The sequence below is a fragment of the Pseudophryne corroboree genome, chromosome 2 (assembly GCF_028390025.1).
Source record: "Pseudophryne corroboree isolate aPseCor3 chromosome 2, aPseCor3.hap2, whole genome shotgun sequence".
Taxonomy (NCBI): Eukaryota; Metazoa; Chordata; class Amphibia; order Anura; family Myobatrachidae; genus Pseudophryne; species Pseudophryne corroboree.
This window is the reverse complement of record NC_086445.1, coordinates 1041715489-1041733300: the sequence shown is the minus strand read 5'-3', so window position 1 is coordinate 1041733300 and position 17812 is coordinate 1041715489. Positions and strand designations below refer to the sequence as shown.

At 45.1% G+C, this 17812-nt stretch overlaps 1 protein-coding gene across 1 annotated transcript in view; it reads right to left on the bottom strand.

The window, feature by feature from the left end:
- Positions 1-17812, bottom strand: part of CASR (calcium sensing receptor) — a 352739-nt gene that overhangs the window by 29186 nt on the left and 305741 nt on the right. Inside the window, exons 5-6 of the mRNA XM_063956826.1 lie at positions 7827-8063; positions 2638-2761 (exon numbers count right to left, since the gene is read on the bottom strand). Of these exons, the coding sequence (XP_063812896.1) occupies positions 2638-2761; positions 7827-8063 (361 nt within the window). The remainder of the gene's footprint in view (positions 1-2637; positions 2762-7826; positions 8064-17812) is intronic.

The following is a 17812-nucleotide window of genomic DNA, read 5'->3' as shown; positions in this document are numbered from 1 at the left end:
TGAGCGCTGTGTGAAAGGGGGCTGTAGCACGGCTCGCAGCCATGTCAGGCGACATGGCTGCGACCCGTGCTACAGTGGAAAAGTGGTGTTATACTTACAAACAATCCGGCGTCGTTCTGTCCTCTTCTTTAAGTTTGTAATCCACGTACTTGTTTAAAATAAAACAACAAAAAACCCGGTCCACGCTACTAAAGGGGTTCCATGTTTACACATGGAACCCCTTTCCCTGACAGGCGGGACCCCCCCCGTGACTTCTGTCAGTGAAGGTCCCGCCAGCCAATCAGGGAGCGCCACGTCATGGCACTCTCCTGATTGGCTGTGCGCGACTGCAGTGTCAATCAGAGGAGCGCACTGGTTACAATGTAGCGTAGCGCAGCTCCATTATAACCAATGATGGGAACTTTGCAGGCTGCGGTATACCGCAAAGTTAATTAAGGTCACTCTTGTGGGTGACCCCAATTAACTTTGCGGTTAACCGCTGACTGCAAAGTTCCCATCATTGGTTATAATGGTGCTGCGCTATGCTACATTGTAACCAGTGCGCTCCTCTGATTGGCTGTGCGCTCCTGCACTGTCAATCAGGAGAGTGCCATGATGTGGCGCTCCCTGATTGGCTGGCGGGACCTTCACTGACAGAAGTCACGGGGGTCCCGCCAGTCGGGGAAAGGGGTTCCATGTGTAAATATGGAACCCCTATAGTTGCGAGGATCGGCTTTTTGTTTTTTTATTTTAAACAAGTCCGTGGATTACAAAGTTAAAGAAGAGGACAGAACGACGCCGGATTGTTTGTAAGTATAATTTTTATTTACAGGTACCCCCGTGGATTCTGCGTGGACAAGGGGACCGACTGCTCCGTGTCAACATAGGTAAGTATGTGTGTATGTAAGTGTGCATGTATGTCAATTAAAGTTATACTATCACGGTGTGTGTGTTGTGTATTTTTTTGGGTATTTTTTTTGTAGAAGAACTACAGGTACCAGCGGGCCCGTTTTCCCCCCGCATGCTGGTACTTGTGGTTTTCCAAGTACCAGCTTGCGGGGAAGGCTTGCTGGGACTTGTAGTTCTACTACAAAAAACAATATTCTTTATTTTTACACAAAGGCTATCAGCCTCCCATCCACCGCCCACGGATGGGGGGGGACAGGCTCGGGCTTCACCTCTGGACTTTGGGTGGCTGGAGGGGGACACCCCTTGATTTAAGGGTCCCCACTCCTCCAGGGAACCCCGGCCAGGGGTGACTAGTTGGGGGGGTAATTCCACGGCCGCAGGGACCAGTATAACAGTGTCTCCCGGCTGTGGCATTATCTCTACGGCTAGTGGAGCCCGGTGCTGACTCCTACGTCTTTTGTGCCCCATATTTTTTGAACCAGGACCAGGCGCAGAGCCCGGTGCTGGTTGTATAAATATGGGGGGACCCTACGCAATTTTTCCCCTGTAGTTTTACAACCAGGACCGGCTCAAGGAGCCAGGGCCGTCTTAAGAGCAATGTAGGCCCTTGGGAACAGCAATGCACTGGGCCCCCTACCCATCCTTCAGCTTTGATGTGCCGCGGGTGGTAGGGGGTGCTTAATACGTAGGGTAAGAGTGGATAGTGGAGTGGGCTTAATTTTCTGGTGGGAGGGCAGCTTGCTTGACTGCAGATATCTCAAGTTCCTGAAAGTAGATTTCTTAGCTTTGAATGGAATAACAAACTAGAGAGTTGCACCTTTCAGGAGGTACTGGGGATTTGGGGATCAGAGTTCAGGAACCAGAGCAATCCACCAACGAAAATATAAAACTGCATATTAGGCATGTGGAGCTGGAGCAGGGACCAGCTGCTTGAAGGCTGGTATCTCTGGTTCTGGGCATAGTAGAGACAAGCTGACAGTATCCACCACAAGGGGAGAGTCCCAGCTTTTGGAGTATGCCATCAGAAAAACTCTAAGTCAGACAGAACCCGAGATATCTGGCTGGGAAGAGCAATTAAGAGGTTGGGATTGGGACCACTGCTTTCAAGTTGGATATCTCTGGTTCCCTAGGGCCGATTTTCAAAAATCTGGAACCTCTGGAAAGAGGGGACCCTCAGCTATCATCCTAGGGCCCTTAGGCTGGTTATGTTTAGGAGGGGAACCCCACGCAATTTTTTCCAATGATTTTCAAGCCATTCCCACCCCTTCCCACTGATAAACATGCACAGATCTCACTGATCCGTGCATGCCTATCAGAATACGGATAAAAAAAAGAAGGTCTATTTGAAAACTGCTTTTTTTTTACGAATTGTAACATTTCCCGGCAGTGATTGTGAATATGAATTCTTAGTAAATTACAGAGTTGTATAAAATAACAGGCGTGTTTGACCGATGGTGTCTTCATTCGTATTTGTGAACTCTGCTGTTAAAACAAATACGAATGCCCTCATCACTGCCGAGATTTCTATTTAGTAAATTCCCGAGATGACACTTTGAAAAAAAAAAAAAAAACTCGGTCAAAATCCGGAGCTTAGTAAATGTACCCCTTGGTGTACACAGACTGCTGCGTGTAAAACAAACTTTCATTTTATTGTCAGATTTTTCTTATTTGAGATATTGAATTAAGATGTCAATTGTACAATATCTATATTACAGTATGTATGTAAATCTGTATTATTTTGCTGTTTACCTGTCTCGTCTGAGTACTCTCCCTCTGGGCAGTCCTCACACATAAAGCAGCAGGTGGGTTCTCCCTCTATAATCCCCTTTCTGGTGCCTTCCTGGCAGATCCTGCTGCAGTTGGAGAAAGGAACCTGCGGAATTAGAGATCCTCAGTTATCCGTTTCATTCTCTGCAGAACATGCTGAATATTAACACAGGACAGACGGCTACCGTAACGAGTAAGGGGCCCCATTTATCAACCAGTTTTTTTTTTAATCAAGTGTTTTTTTATTGTTTTTGCAAGAGAATGAAAAGAACAAAAACAGAGAAAAAAAACAACCCAAAAAAACATTACAATAAACAGTGCAGTTAAACCATTACAAAGTCAAATTTGTGCTGTCCAATTAACACCTCTGTAAAGTAGCGTTAGTGTGTGAATACCAAACAGCATTCACTTCACTTTTTAGAATAATCCTATTAAACTACAGAGAAAAAGAAATAAATACGTGCTGTATTGCGTGAAGGGGGGCAGGAGCGCGGAGATGGGCGGTCCATACCAGGAGCAACACATCACCACAGACAGTATCTATGACCAATGTTTAAAGCGAGGGGTCAATAAAGTATTGAGAGTTTCTCCATAAACCCCATATCTTATCAAATTTCAGTAGTGAATTCCGTTTAGTATACATAAAGCGTTCATGAGAAAGAGTAGCATTCACAAGAGCAACCCATTCAGCAGATGACGGGGGAGCATGAGCCATCCAATTACGAGCAATGCATACACGGGCCAATGCGAGAACTATGGTTACATAAAGATAGGAGTGTGCTGGGAGGCATTCCATCAGGTCAAGGCCGAATATACAAATGCGTGGATTCATCAGAGGAACTCAGACACCCGTATGATCAATAGATGTCGTGACATTTTCCCAAAAGGCATTCACCCACGGCATAGCCAGAGCAAATGCCAGAAACCAGCAGCCGGAGCAGAACACCTCGGACATTTATCAGAAGTCGAGCCTCCAATCTTAAACAGACGGGAAGGCGTTTATCAACCAGTTTTTGCTGTTATGTTATTTAACATTTCCGCTCACCGAGTGTTTTTATCAACTTGTATCATAGTTGCCAACGCTCCCTCATTCTGCAGGAGACACCCTGAAATAGTAGCAATCTCCCTCGCTCCCTGAATAGACCAGCAATCTCCCTGATTGCACCTTATCCCCATTATGTAGCTGTTACACTCTTGGGGGGGGGGGGGAAGGGGGAAGATCAGAGATACATACCGCTCTCATCAGTGTTATTTCCCTGCATTGGTTATAAGGTACAATGATCCCTATCGCTACATGCATTTTATATAAGGTTTCTCGTGGCCACTTACAGTATATGTGTATACAGTATATTAACTTTGGGGCTCATTTACATCTGGATGTCAGTCATTTTCATGACACGCCTCTCGGCTGTAGCAGGACACGTCATTAGGTCGACAGTCATTACGTCGACTACTATTGGTAGACATGCATTAGGTCGACACGGTCCCTAGGTCATCATGTTCTAGGTCGACATGACTAAAGGTCGACGTGAGTTTTTCAAAATTTTTTTAATTTTTTCCAACTTTTTCTTACTTTCCAATCCACGTGGAGTACAATTAGGAATGGTAACCTTGCCCGAAGTTCGCTCGCCATGCGAGGGGATACGTTGCCCTAATTGGGGTTCCCGGTCGCTCTACGAAGAAAACGACACCAATTTTTTTTTTAAAAATCTCATGTCAACCTTTTGTCATGTCGACCTAGAACCCAGGTCGAACTATTGCATGTCGACCAATAGTGGTCGTTTTAATGACTGTTGACCTAAGTCCCTCATTCCGAGTTGATCGATCGCTGCCGTTTTTCGCAGCGCAGCGATCAGGTTACTACTGCGGATGTGTACGCACCGCAATGCGCAGGCGCGTCGTACGGGTACAAACAGCACCGTTGCTGGGCAATGCTTCTAGCGACGAATCCATTCGCACAGCCGATCGCAAGGAGATTGACAGAAAGAGCGCGTTTGTGGGTGTCAACTGACAGTTTTCTGGGTGTGTTTTGGAAAACGCAGGCGTGTCCAGGCGTTTGCAGGGCGGGTGTCTGACGTCAGTTCCAGGACCGGACAGGCTGAAGTGATCACAGCGGCTGAGTTAGTCCAGAACTACTCAGAAACTGCAAAAACAAAATTTTTGTCCTGCTCAGCTGCACAAACGATCGCACACTTGCATAGTGAAAATACACTCCCCTGTGGGCGGCGACTATGCGTTTGCACGGCTGCAAAAAGTAGCTAGCGAGCGATCAACTTGGAATGAGGGCCTAAGTGTGGCTGACCCATTGACCCATACCCCGTCCGTTTTGATAGGTGTCACTTTCACAATCTCCCTGAAGTGCTTTTTCAGAAGTAGGCGAGTGTGACTTGTATTCACCAATGGCTCTCTCGCCGGTGACGCGCTAGTGTAAATCAGTCTGGCAGCGCTGTTTCCCTCCTGTGAGCAGCTCTGATGAAATGACAATTTTTTTTCTCCGAAATTGGCGCATGCACCGCGGTATCTGCCTTCCCGCCACATGCGCAGTCTCCCAGACCGGACGGGCACCGGAGAGATATTGAAGGGGAGCCATATTGCTCCGGTGGATGGATGCTTATAACTGTCCCCCATTACAGCCCAGGTACGTTTTAGTTTTACCTCTTATCTTGCAGTTTTTTATTTATTTTTTTAAATTTAAGCTCTTGAAGTTTGTTTATATGGGGGTCAGGTGGGAGGGATTGTTCGCTTCCCAGGGGATGTGCTGTGTAACTAGCTATTTCATTAGCTGGGTTCTCATCACATTTATGGTCACTGGCATGGAGTAGGCTCCTGTTACAAACCAGATGATGTGTTCCGCCATGGAAACCCAGCAGCCGCAAGGCATTATGGGTACAGACCCAGATACAGACCAGAGCTGACCGCTGGGACTGCAGCATTGGCGAGAGCAGATTAACAGAAGCTGGAACCCGGAGAGGTCAAATTAAAACAATGGGGGCAGATGTATTAAGTCTGGAGAAGTGATAAAGCGGTGCTTAGTGGAAGGTGATAACACACTAGCCAATCAGCTCCTAACTGTCATTTTTCAGATCCATAATGATTGGCTGGTGCGTTACCACCTTGCACTGATCACTGCTCTATCACTTCTCCAGGTTGACACATCTGCCCCATTGAATGAATGATAAATTACAATTACCGCTCGTTGATAAATACCATCACCCAGTAATTTTCTAATGCACATAAGAAAATTGTATAGCGCTGTATTAAAACGGCGCTATCTATAATGATAAATACCTGCAGCTGAAAATAACATTCAACACGAGTTATTAACAGCTAAAACTCCTCATTGATAAATATGATTGCTTACTTTAGATAGAAATACGAGCTGTGACCTGCTGACTGTCCAGCAGGGGGCACTCTACACACAATTATCAGCCCACACTCTCGTTATTGCTGAACCACTTATGTATCATATTATACATTCATAGCCACCATTTATGTAATGTTCTGTACAATCTTCCTTCCATTCCGGATACAGGGAAGATGCAAGAAATGGTAACACAATACAGGTTGAGTATCCCTTATCCAAAGTGCTTGGGACCAGAAGTATTTTGGAAATCGGATTTTTCTGTATTTTGGAATAATTGCATACCATAATGAGATGTCATGGTGATGGGACCTAAGTCTAAGCACAGAATGTATTTATGTTACATATACACCTTATACACAAAGCCTGAAGGTCACTTAATACAATATGTTTAGTAACTTTGTGTATTAAACAAAGTTTGTGTACATTGAGCCATCAGAAAACAAAGGTTTCACTATCTCACTCTCACTTAAAAAAGTATTTTGGAATATTCTGTATTTCTGAATATTTGGATATGGGATACTCAACCTGTATATATATATATATATATATATATATATATATATATATTACTATTATTAACATTTCCCCCATAGGATTTAAAGTTCTCTGGTATATTGGTGGTCATTCCGAGTTGATCGCTAGCTGCATTCCTTCGTTTTGCAGTGATGAGGCTAAAAAATGGCAGTTCTGCGCATGCGTAAGCGGGCGCAATGCGCACGCGCGACGTACTTTTACAACGAACGATGTAGTTTCACACAGGGACTAGCGACGCTTTTCAGTCGCACTGCTGACTGCAGAGTGATTGACATGAAGTGGGCGTTTCTGGGTGTCAACTGACCGTTTTCAAAGTGTTCGAAAATATGCAGCCGTGCCAGGAAAAACGCAGGCGTGGCTGGGCGAACGCAGGGCGTGTTTGTGACGTCAAATCCGGAACTGAATGGTCTGAAGTGATCGCAAGCGCTGAGTAGGTATGAAGCTACTCTGAAACTGCACAAAATTATTTTGTAGCCGCTCTGCGATACAACCATTCGCACTTCTGCTAAGCTAAAATACACTCTCAGTGGGCGGCGGCATAGCGTTTGCACGGCTGCTAAAAACTGCTAGCGAGCGATCAACTCGGAATGACCACCATTGTGCATGCAGCAATATGGTTCTGCAGATTAGAGGGAAGGGACAGGTTCATCAGGAATTCTGGCAGTTGTGAAGGAGGACACAGGTCAGTGTTGCTTTGGAGAAGAGGAAACGATAATGACCTCACTTATACCCCTTTTACACTCGCAGTGAAGTTCATTCCCGGGAATGTGTCCCAGTATATTTGCCGGGACACATTCCCGGGAATGACCCTTTCACATTAGCGGGCTGACCCGGCATATTGCCGGGTCAGTGACGTCACCGCTGAGTCTCCCAGAGGCGGTGCTTGGAGATAATCTTCTCCAAGCACCGCCTCCTCCTATGAAGAGAACGGGTGCCGGGTCGCCTTGACCCGGTATACCTGTTTACACTGCCTGCTTCCCGGGACGGTCCTGGGTTCAACCCTGGTCGAGACCTGGGATGAAATCCCGGGATGCTCGTCCCGGGAAATGGACCCTGTACCCATTCACACTGAGAAAAATCCCGGGATGATGCGCGTTCACGTGCAATATCCCGGGATTTTTCTGCGAGTGTAAAAGGGGTATAACCTGCTGCTGTAAATGCTCATTTATCTGGATATATCCATATTTAACGGATGGAAGACACTAATAGGAATTAATGCGGAGACATATGCACTTTATATACATGTATGTTACATGTGTGTGCGGTTCCCCACCTCTCGGGAGAACCCACTCCACAGGATCTTGCTCTCGTTGATCAGCAGCTGATCCCCTTTCTTGGCGTACACATTGTAGTGGCCGATGTCTTCAAAGACAACCTCGTCCGAGCCGTCCTCGTTGGACAGATGCCAGTTAATGATGGTGTAGTTCCCCACCAGGTCGCCAAGGTCGTTGAAGTCCACATGTTCCCCCATGTTGTTGGTGAAGTTGAGGTGCCGCAGATATTTCAGGACCTGTAAACAGAGGACAGCAGTGAGGAAGTGTGGACAACACAGGGTCAAAGCTTCCATAAGCCCATCACTGGCGGGGGTGGGGTAAAGAAGGTCTACAATGTCTAGGCCAGAGGTTCCCACACGCGGTCCTCAAGGCACCCCAACGGTCCAGGTTTTAAATGTATCCATGCTTGGTCACAGGTGACTTAATTAGCGCCTCAGTCAATTTGATTTAACCATCTATGCTGAGCCAAGGATATACCTAAAACCTGGACTGCTGGGGTGCCTTGAAAATAACATTCAACTCAAGTTATTAACAGCTAAAAACCCTCATTGATAAATATGATTGTTTAGATAGAAATGCAAGCTGTGATCTGCTGACTGTCCAGCAGGGGGCACTCTACACACAATTATCAGCCTAGAATCTCGGTATTGCTGAACCAATTATGTATCATATTATACATTCATAGCCACCATTTATGTAATGTTCTGTACAATCTTCCTTGCATTCCGGACCACGTTTGGGATCCTCTGGTCTAGGCCGACCGTCATTAGGTCAACACGGACAAAGGGTCAAAAGAGTAATGGTCGACACAAAAATACACTTTAATATTTTGGGGAACATACAGTAGTTTATTGGATTTCCTCAACATTGTTTTCAGTTATTCATTTTTTTAAGTTAACCAAGGGCCGCAGAGCTTGCGCTCTAGGTGTCTTCAGGTTACATATACCATATTCCGAGCAGGCAGAATAATGATTTGGGCAGACGTCCGGTTACTGGAGACAGGAAGAGCCGAGTCTATGTATTGTTACTGTCTGGCATCTGCATCACTGCAGCTCTAAGTATAGACTCGGGGAGAGTAATAAATAAAGACGGGAGGAACAAGAGCCATCGATTAAACACTGCACAGGATATACAGTACAGCCATATACAAGGCGAATGTACACCTTTATATATCCCACTTATTTATCAACATTTATTTATATAGCACCAGCATAATCTGTAGCGCTGACATGTATCATGTTACCTATGTATGTGACTTGCTCTGACAACGTACAAGCAGTAACACACAGAATAATACGGGTATGGGGGGGGAGACTCGAGAGCACACTAAGGGGACATTTACTAAGCAGTGATAAGAGCAGAGAAGTGAGTCAGTGGAGAAGTTGCCCCATGGCAAACAATCAGCACTGAAGTGATATCTATAATTTGCATACTATAAAATGATACAGAGCTGCTGATTGGTTGATGGGGCAACTTCTTCACTGGCTCACTTCTCCACTCTTATCACTGCTTAGTAAATGTTCTCCTAAGGCCCCATTTATCAAGACTTGGAGAGTGATAAATAGCACGGTGATAAAGTACTAGCCAATCAGCTCCTAACTGTCATGTCACATGCTCTGTCTGAAAAATGACAGTTGTGAGCTGATTGGCTGGTACTGTATCAGCATGCGATTTATCACTCTCCAAGGCTTGATAAATCTGGGCCTAAATACGTCATTTATAGAGACTTTACAACCAAGTAGGTGCTACATATAAGCTTTATGTGGAACTACAAATCCCAGCATGCTGTAGTCAGACTTTGAAAAAAGTCTACAATGTATCAAGTGTGTATCGTTAGCGGCTACAGAGTTGCCCGGAGATACTGCGCACCGGTGAAAGAGGCCACACTCCGCCGCTACTGACACAGTCCAAGGACTATACACACCACAGGCACCAAGATTATTCCACTGGCTTTAGGTGGCCTCCTGCGTGGGGTGCACAAGCCATGAGCAGCTAGTCCTGCTGCGACCACCCAGGAACCATTACACGGAACTAACTGCAAATCCTCTGACTGTCCCGAAATCTGCCCCTGAGCACACAGATACTGTATATAAAGAGGACACTATATACCGGTGCAGACCATCCAACATCACTCCTTCCGCCAGGTGCAAAATGCTCTGCTCCTGGGCTTCCCGCTTATGTCACCTGTGTTCAGGCATGCTTTCCCACCAATTAGCTACTTAACCACAGGTGACTGCAATCACAGATTACAAGGGTAGTGCACCAGTGGAGCGTTTCGTGCCACGTTGTCTGCCGTTCACACTGCTCACCCACGCGTTTCATGTCCTGCCAATGCCCTTGTGGGTTATTTTTATTAATGTTACTACATACAGTAGTTACTAACTGTCCCTAACACACAGAGACAGTCGCGGGTTATACAGATTTGTGTGTGGGGAGCTTTGTCCTCAGAACTGCACACTGTCATTCACTACCATTCCTTGGGCCTAATTCAGACTGAACGCAGCCGCACGTCTGTCCGCAGCAGCTGCATTCGGGTGGTCAATAGAACGGCCGATATATCGGCCAGTGCGTACGCGGCATTACTGTCCGTGCAGATGAGCCCCCTGCACATTCAGAGGTGCCCCCTGTGTGTGGTATATACACCCATCAGCCATAACAGTACAACCACTGACAGGTGACGTGAGTTACGTTATCTCATTATAACGGCACCTGACAACGGGTGGGATGTATTAGGCAGCAAGTGAACGCTCAGGTCTTTAAGTTGATGAGTTGGAGGCAGGAGAAATGGGCAGCTGTAAGGACTGTAACTGCTGGGTCACCGCATCACCAAACAGCAGGTCTTGTGGGGTGTAACCGGTATGCAGTGGTTAGTAGCTACCCATTATAGGAAGGACTAACCGGTGACCGGTAACAGGGCTCACTGATGTGTGTGGGAAGAGAGAACTATCCTGTCTGGTCCTGTCCAGAAAAAAGCTACTGTACCACAAATTGCTGAAATAGTTAATGTTGGTTACCCTTAAAAGATTACAGGAGCTAGTGGTGATCCCACGTGTCCGTGTGATAAAGTGTTTAGTAAGAATATAAAGAATGAGGATTCTTACATATTACACTGTTAGTAAATCTAAAATATAACTTTATATTCTGAGTCCATTTTGTGCTTAAAATATCCCAAAGTCAGTAATGGCGATATATGATGATGAGTATTATTGTAAATGGTGCTTATCTGTCACCGCTACACACAGCATCTATTCAGAGATCTCTCACTGCTAAGCAGAGCAGCGGGTGATCAAAGGAGCCCCAAACTGGCCCCCCCCCCTCCGCCCCCCCACACACCTGCGGTACACTGCCGCCCGCGGGCGGGACACTTGGGAGGTATGGATGCTGCGTGCATGTGCGTGGCACTAAATACAGGTGCTATTCCAGAGGACTGGAAAAGAGCAAATGTAGTTCCACTGCACAAAAGTGGAAGCGAGGAATAAGCAAGTAACTACAGACCAGTAAGCCTTACATCAGTAGTGGGGAAAGTAATGGAAAAACTATTAAAAGAAAGAGTAGTGGAATATCTTAAATCAAACCACTTACAGGATCCAAAACAGCATGGATTTACTGGTGGGAGATCATGCCAAACAAATCTTATTGACTTTTTTGACTCTGTGACAAAAATAATAGATCAAGGGGGAGCTGTAGATGTAGCATATCTAGACTTTAGTAAGGCATTTGACACTGTCCCACATCGCAGACTGCTAAATAAACTTGAAAGCGTGGGGGTGGATTATAAAACAGTTAAATGGATAAGAACCTGGTTGCAGGATAGGAAACAGACAGTTGTAGTTAATGGAGTACAATCTATGGAGGGAAATGTTACCAGTGGAGTACCCCAGGTATCTGTACTTGGTCCAGTTCTCTTTAATATCTTTGTTGGTGACATTGCAGATGGTATTGAAGGGAAGGTATGCCTTTTTGCAGATGATACAAAGATATGCAACAGGGTAGACACACCAGGAGGGGTAAAACAAATGATTGATGACCTAGGTAGGCTTGAGAAATGGTCAAGAACGTGGCAACTACAGTTTAATGCTAAAAAATGCAAAATCATGCACTTGGGTCTCAAAAACCCAAAGGCTAAATATAGTATCAAGGGTACTATAATGGAAACTACTGAGGAGGAAAGGGATTTAGGAGTCACTATTTCAAGTGACTTGAAGGCAGGAAAGCAATGCAACAAAGCAATGACAAAGGCAAGTCAGATGCTTGGTTGCATAGGGAGAGGAATCAGTAGTAGGAAAAAAGAAGTGATAATGCCACTGTATAGGTCATTGGTGCGGCCCCATCTGGAATACTGTGTCCAGTTCTGGAGACCATATCTCCAGAAGGATATAAATACATTAGAGAGTGTACAAAGAAGGGCAACTAAAATGGTGCATGGCCTACATCACAAAACTTACCCGGAAAGGCTAAAAGATCTTAACATGTATAGTTTGGAGGAGAGAAGGGAAAGGGGGGACATGATAGAAACTTTCAAATATATCAAGGGTCTTAACAAAGTTCAGGAGGGAAACATTCTTCAAAGGAAGAGAAATATTAGAACTCGAGGACATACACTGAAACTGGAGGGGGGGAGGTTCAGGGGAAATTTAAGGAAAAATTACTTCACAGAAAGGGTAGTGGATAAGTGGAATAGTCTCCCATCAGAGGTGGTAGAGGCTAAGACTGTAGAGCAATTTAAACATGCTTGGGATAGGCATATGAATATCCTTACAAAGGGGTATATTTACTAAGGTCCCGATTTTGACCGAGATGGTGTTTTTTCTTCAAAGTGTCATCTCGGGAATTTACTAAACTCAAATCACGGCAGTGATGAGGGCATTCGAATTTTTTTGGAAGTCCAAGGGAAAAAATACGAATGAATACACCATCGGTCAAATACGCATGGAATTTGGTAGAACTCGGTCATTTACTAAAAAGTGCAATTCACAAACACTGCCGACAATAGCCAAACACTGCCGTGTAAAAATACAAATCGTGAAAAAGTGCTAAAATAAAACAGACCTCCTTTTTTTTACCGTGTTCTGAGTGGCATGCACGGATCCATGAGATCCGTGCATGTTTATCAGTGGGAAGGGGTGGGAAAGAGTTAAATTGGCAAAAAAAAAAATGCGTAGGGTCCCCCCTCCTAAGCAAAACCACCCTCGGGCTCTTTGAGCCGGTCGTGGTTGAAAAAATATGGGGAAAAAATTGACCGGGGTTCCCCCAAATTTAAACAACCAGCACCGGGCTCTGCGCCTGGTCCTGGTTCCAAAAATACGGGGGACAAAAAGCGTAGGGGTCCCCCGTATTTCTGAAACCAGCACCGGGCTCCACTAGCCAGATACATAATGCCACAGCCGGGGGACACTTTTATATTGGTCCCTGCGGCCCTGGCATTACATGCCCAACTAGTCACCCCTGGCCGGGGTACCCTGGAGGAGTGGGGACCCCTTCAATCAAGAGGTCCCCCCCCTCCAGCCACCCAAGGGCCAGGGGTGAAGCCCGAGGCTGTCCCCCCCCCCATCCAAGGGCGGCGGATGGGGGGCTGATAGCCTTTTTGTCAAAATTTGAATATTGTTTTTAGTAGCAGTACTACAAGTCCCAGCAAGCCTCCCCCGCAAGCTGGTACTTGGAGAACCACAAGTACCAGCATGCGGTGGAAAACCGGGCCCGCTGGTACCTGTAGTACTACTACTAAAAAAATACCCCAATAAAAACAGAAGACACACACCTTGAAAGTAAAAGTTTAATACATACATCCACACCTCCAAACATACATACTTACCTATGTTCACACGAGGGTCGGTCCTCTTCTCCATGTAGAATCCATGGGGTACCTGTTGGATAAATTATACTCACATAATCCAGTGTAGTTCGGTCCTCTTCTGTTCTATTTGTAATCCACGTACTTTGCAAAATAAAAAAACGGATACACGACCACGCACTGAAAGGGGCCCCATGCTTTCACATGGGACCCCTTTCCCCGACTGCCAGGAACCCCCCTGACTTCTGTCTAAGAGGGTTCCTTCAGCCAATCAGGGAGCGCCACGTTGTGGCACCCTCCTGATTGGCTGTGTGCTCCTGTAGTGTATGTCAGGTAGCACACGGCAGTGATACAATGTAGCGCCTATGCGCTCCATTGTAACCAATGGTGGGAACTTTGTGGTCAGCGGTTGACCGAAAGTAACCTCACCGCTGACCACAAAGTTCCCACCATTGGTTACAATGGAGCGCATAGGCGCTACATTGTATCACTGCCGTGTGCTACCTGACATACACTACAGGAGCACACAGCCAATCAGGAGGGTGCCACAACGTGGCGCTCCCTGATTGGCTGAAGGAACCCTCTTAGACAGAAGTGAGGGGGGGTTCCTGGCAGTCGGGGAAAGGGGTCCCATGTGAAAGCATGGGGACCCTTTCAGTGCGTGGTCGTGTATCCGTTTTTTTATTTTGCAAAGTACAAATAGAACAGAAGAGGACCGAACTACACTGGATTATGTGAGTATAATTTATCCAACAGGTACCCCATGGATTCTACATGGAGAAGAGGACTGACCCTCGTGTGAACATAGGTAAGTATGTATGTTTGGAGGTGTGGATGTATGTATTAAACTTTTACTTTCAAAGTGTGTCTTCTGTTTTTATTGGGGTATTTTTTTAGTAGTAGTACCACAGGTACCAGCGGGCCCGGTTTTCCACCGCATGCTGGTACTTGTGGTTCTCCAAGTACCAGCTTGCGGTGGAGGCTTGCTGGGACTTGTAGTACTGCTACTAAAAACAATATTCAAATTTTGACAAAAAGGCTATCAGCCCCCCATCTGCCGCCCTTGGATGGGGGGGGACAGCCTCGGGCTTCACCCCTGGCCCTTGGGTGGCTGGAGGGGGGGACCCCTTGATTGAAGGGGTCCCCACTCCTCCAGGGTACCCCGGCCAGGGGTGACTAGTTGGGTATGTAATGCCAGGGCCGCAGGGACCAATATAAAAGTGTCCCCCGGCTGTGGCATTATGTATCTGGCTAGTGGAGCCCGGTGCTGGTTTCAGAAATACGGGGGACCCCTACGCTTATTGTCCCCCATATTTTTGGAACCAGGACCAGGCGCAGAGCCCGGTGCTGGTTGATTAAATATAGGGGAAACCCGGTCACTTTTTTCCCCATAGTTTTTCAACCAGGACCGGCTCAAAGAGCCCGAGGCTGGTTTTGCTTAGGAGGGGGGACCCCACGCATTTTTTTTTTAAATTTTAACAATGTATTATTTTTTACGAAAGGTGCACAATGAAGCCCAGCACGGATCTCACAGATCCGGCCGAGATTCATTGTGTTAAAGTCGGCAGTGTTTTACAAATCACTCCCGTAAAACACTGCCAAAAAATATGAATGACATCGACATCGGTAAATACGAAAATGCAGAATACGACAGCTTAGTAAATTAGTCTTAATAAATTCAAAAAGTTGCAAATTTACACTTTCGATGTCATTCGTGATTGAACTTTAACCTCATTCGGAAAAATACGAATTTTAGTAAATATACCCCAAAGAATTAAGGTTCAAAAAGGGTTGAGATTACCTAAAGGATAAAAAAAAGGGGCTGACTAGATGGGCCAAGTGGTTCTTATCTGCCGTCAAATTCTATGTTTCTATCTATTCGCCGCGGTGACAGAACGTCCTCCCCAACCTCCTGATACTGTGGCCCATGGGTGAGACAGTGGGATAGTGCCTCCAGATATTGGCAGTTTGGAGGCATTGAGTTGACTCAACAGCAGGCAGGAGATGCTTTATGTAGGGTCAAAGGTTACCTAAGGGTTGTGCGGACACGCACTCTCCACACCTTTGAGTAACATACCTAAGTGATATATTTCTGTGTTTCAAAATTCTACAAAGCAGCACAGTAATTGCTAAAAACACACACACACACACACACACACACACACACACACACACACACACACTTACATACATACATACATACATATACACACATACATACATACATACATATACACACATACATACATACATACATATACACACACACACACACACACACACACACACACACACACACACACATACATACACACTCACACATACATACATACATACACACACACACACACATACATACATACATACACACTCACACATACATACTCACAAACACACACACATACACACTCTTACATGCACACACATACATACACACACATACATACATACATACATACACACACACAAACATACATACATACACACTCATACATACATACATACATACAGTCTAATACATACATACATACACACATACATACATACAAACAAACATACATACACACTCACACATACATACATACATACACACATACTCACATACACACACAGAAATACACACATACACACTCATACATACACACACACACACACACACATACATACACACATACACACTCATACATACACGCAAATACACACACACAGACATACACACACACACACACACACACAAACATACATACATACACACACACTCAAACATACACACTCACACATACATACATACATACATACTCACATACACACACAGACATACACACATACACACTCATACACACACACACACACACACACACACATACATACATACATACATACATACATACATACTCACACACAACTATACAAAAAAAGAGCAGTATATATTTTGATTACTAGGTATAGTTATCCATATAAAGATCAATATAAAATGATTGTTAGTTTAAGCAGATTGATATGAGTTACAGTAACTCATTTTATGATACGTAGAAAACTAATTTCAATACAAGTCTTCGTTGAGTCAGTATAGTGAATATATTCATTATATTTCCATATTATGTAGCAGAAAACGTCCTTATACACAGAACTCCTGCCAGTCACCGCAGAAGACTGCATGAACGCTGTTATGTAGTTTAGAAACAATGAAAGGTAAGTCAATGTATTGTTACTGTAGTAATTCATTTGTTTTTTGTTTTTTTAACTGGACATTTTATATAATATAATTGTGGACAATAATGAATAAAACAATTAGGACAATGAAATCATTCAGTAAGGTAGTTTCCATATAAATTCCTTAGGGGCAGATTAGACAACCAGTGATATTGTTGTTATAAATCATTACTAATCTTATATGGTGCTTCAACCAATCAGCCCCTGACATGTTTTTGAAAAGTGACAGCAGCGTATTGGCTGGAGTACTATTTAAGATGTTAGTAACGAGTGATAACAAAAATATCACTTATTAAATCTGCCCCTTATTCTGTTATCTTTTCTGCTAGGCTGTTAAGGGGGTACTGACGGGAGAGGGACGGACGGGGGGCCGCTCACTTCACACAACGGTGAAGTGAGTGACCCGCTAGATTGAGCCTGCATGCAGGCTCAATCTAGCACCGGCGATAGCGATGCGCGGGGCCGTGCATCGCTATCGCTGGGGGGCATACACACGGCAGATACGTGCTCAAGATCTAAGCAATCTAGTCAGATTGCTTAGATTTTAAACACGGATCTCTCCGTGTGTAACCCCCTTTACTCTGGCTGAATCATCTGTACTGGCCTGGGGCCTGTGATTTGCTGTTTGGGGTGCAGTAAATTTGATGGTGATCTAGTTTACTACTAGACTATAATTTATTTATTAACAGTTTCTTATATAGCGCAGCAAATTCCGTTGCGCTTTACAATTTGAAATAACAATAACAAACTGGGTGATAACAGTCATAGAGGTAGGAAGGCCCTGCTCGCAAGCTTACAATCTATATAATCCGGCAGCAGTCACCTGTACTGGCCTGGGGCCTGTAAATTGCTGTTTGGGGTGCAGTAAATTTGATGGTGATCTAGCTTACTACTAGACTATAATCCGGCAGCAGTCACCTGTACTGGCCTGGGGCCTGTGATTTACTGTTTGTAGAAGTGTGTTGGTAATATGTTCGGCTG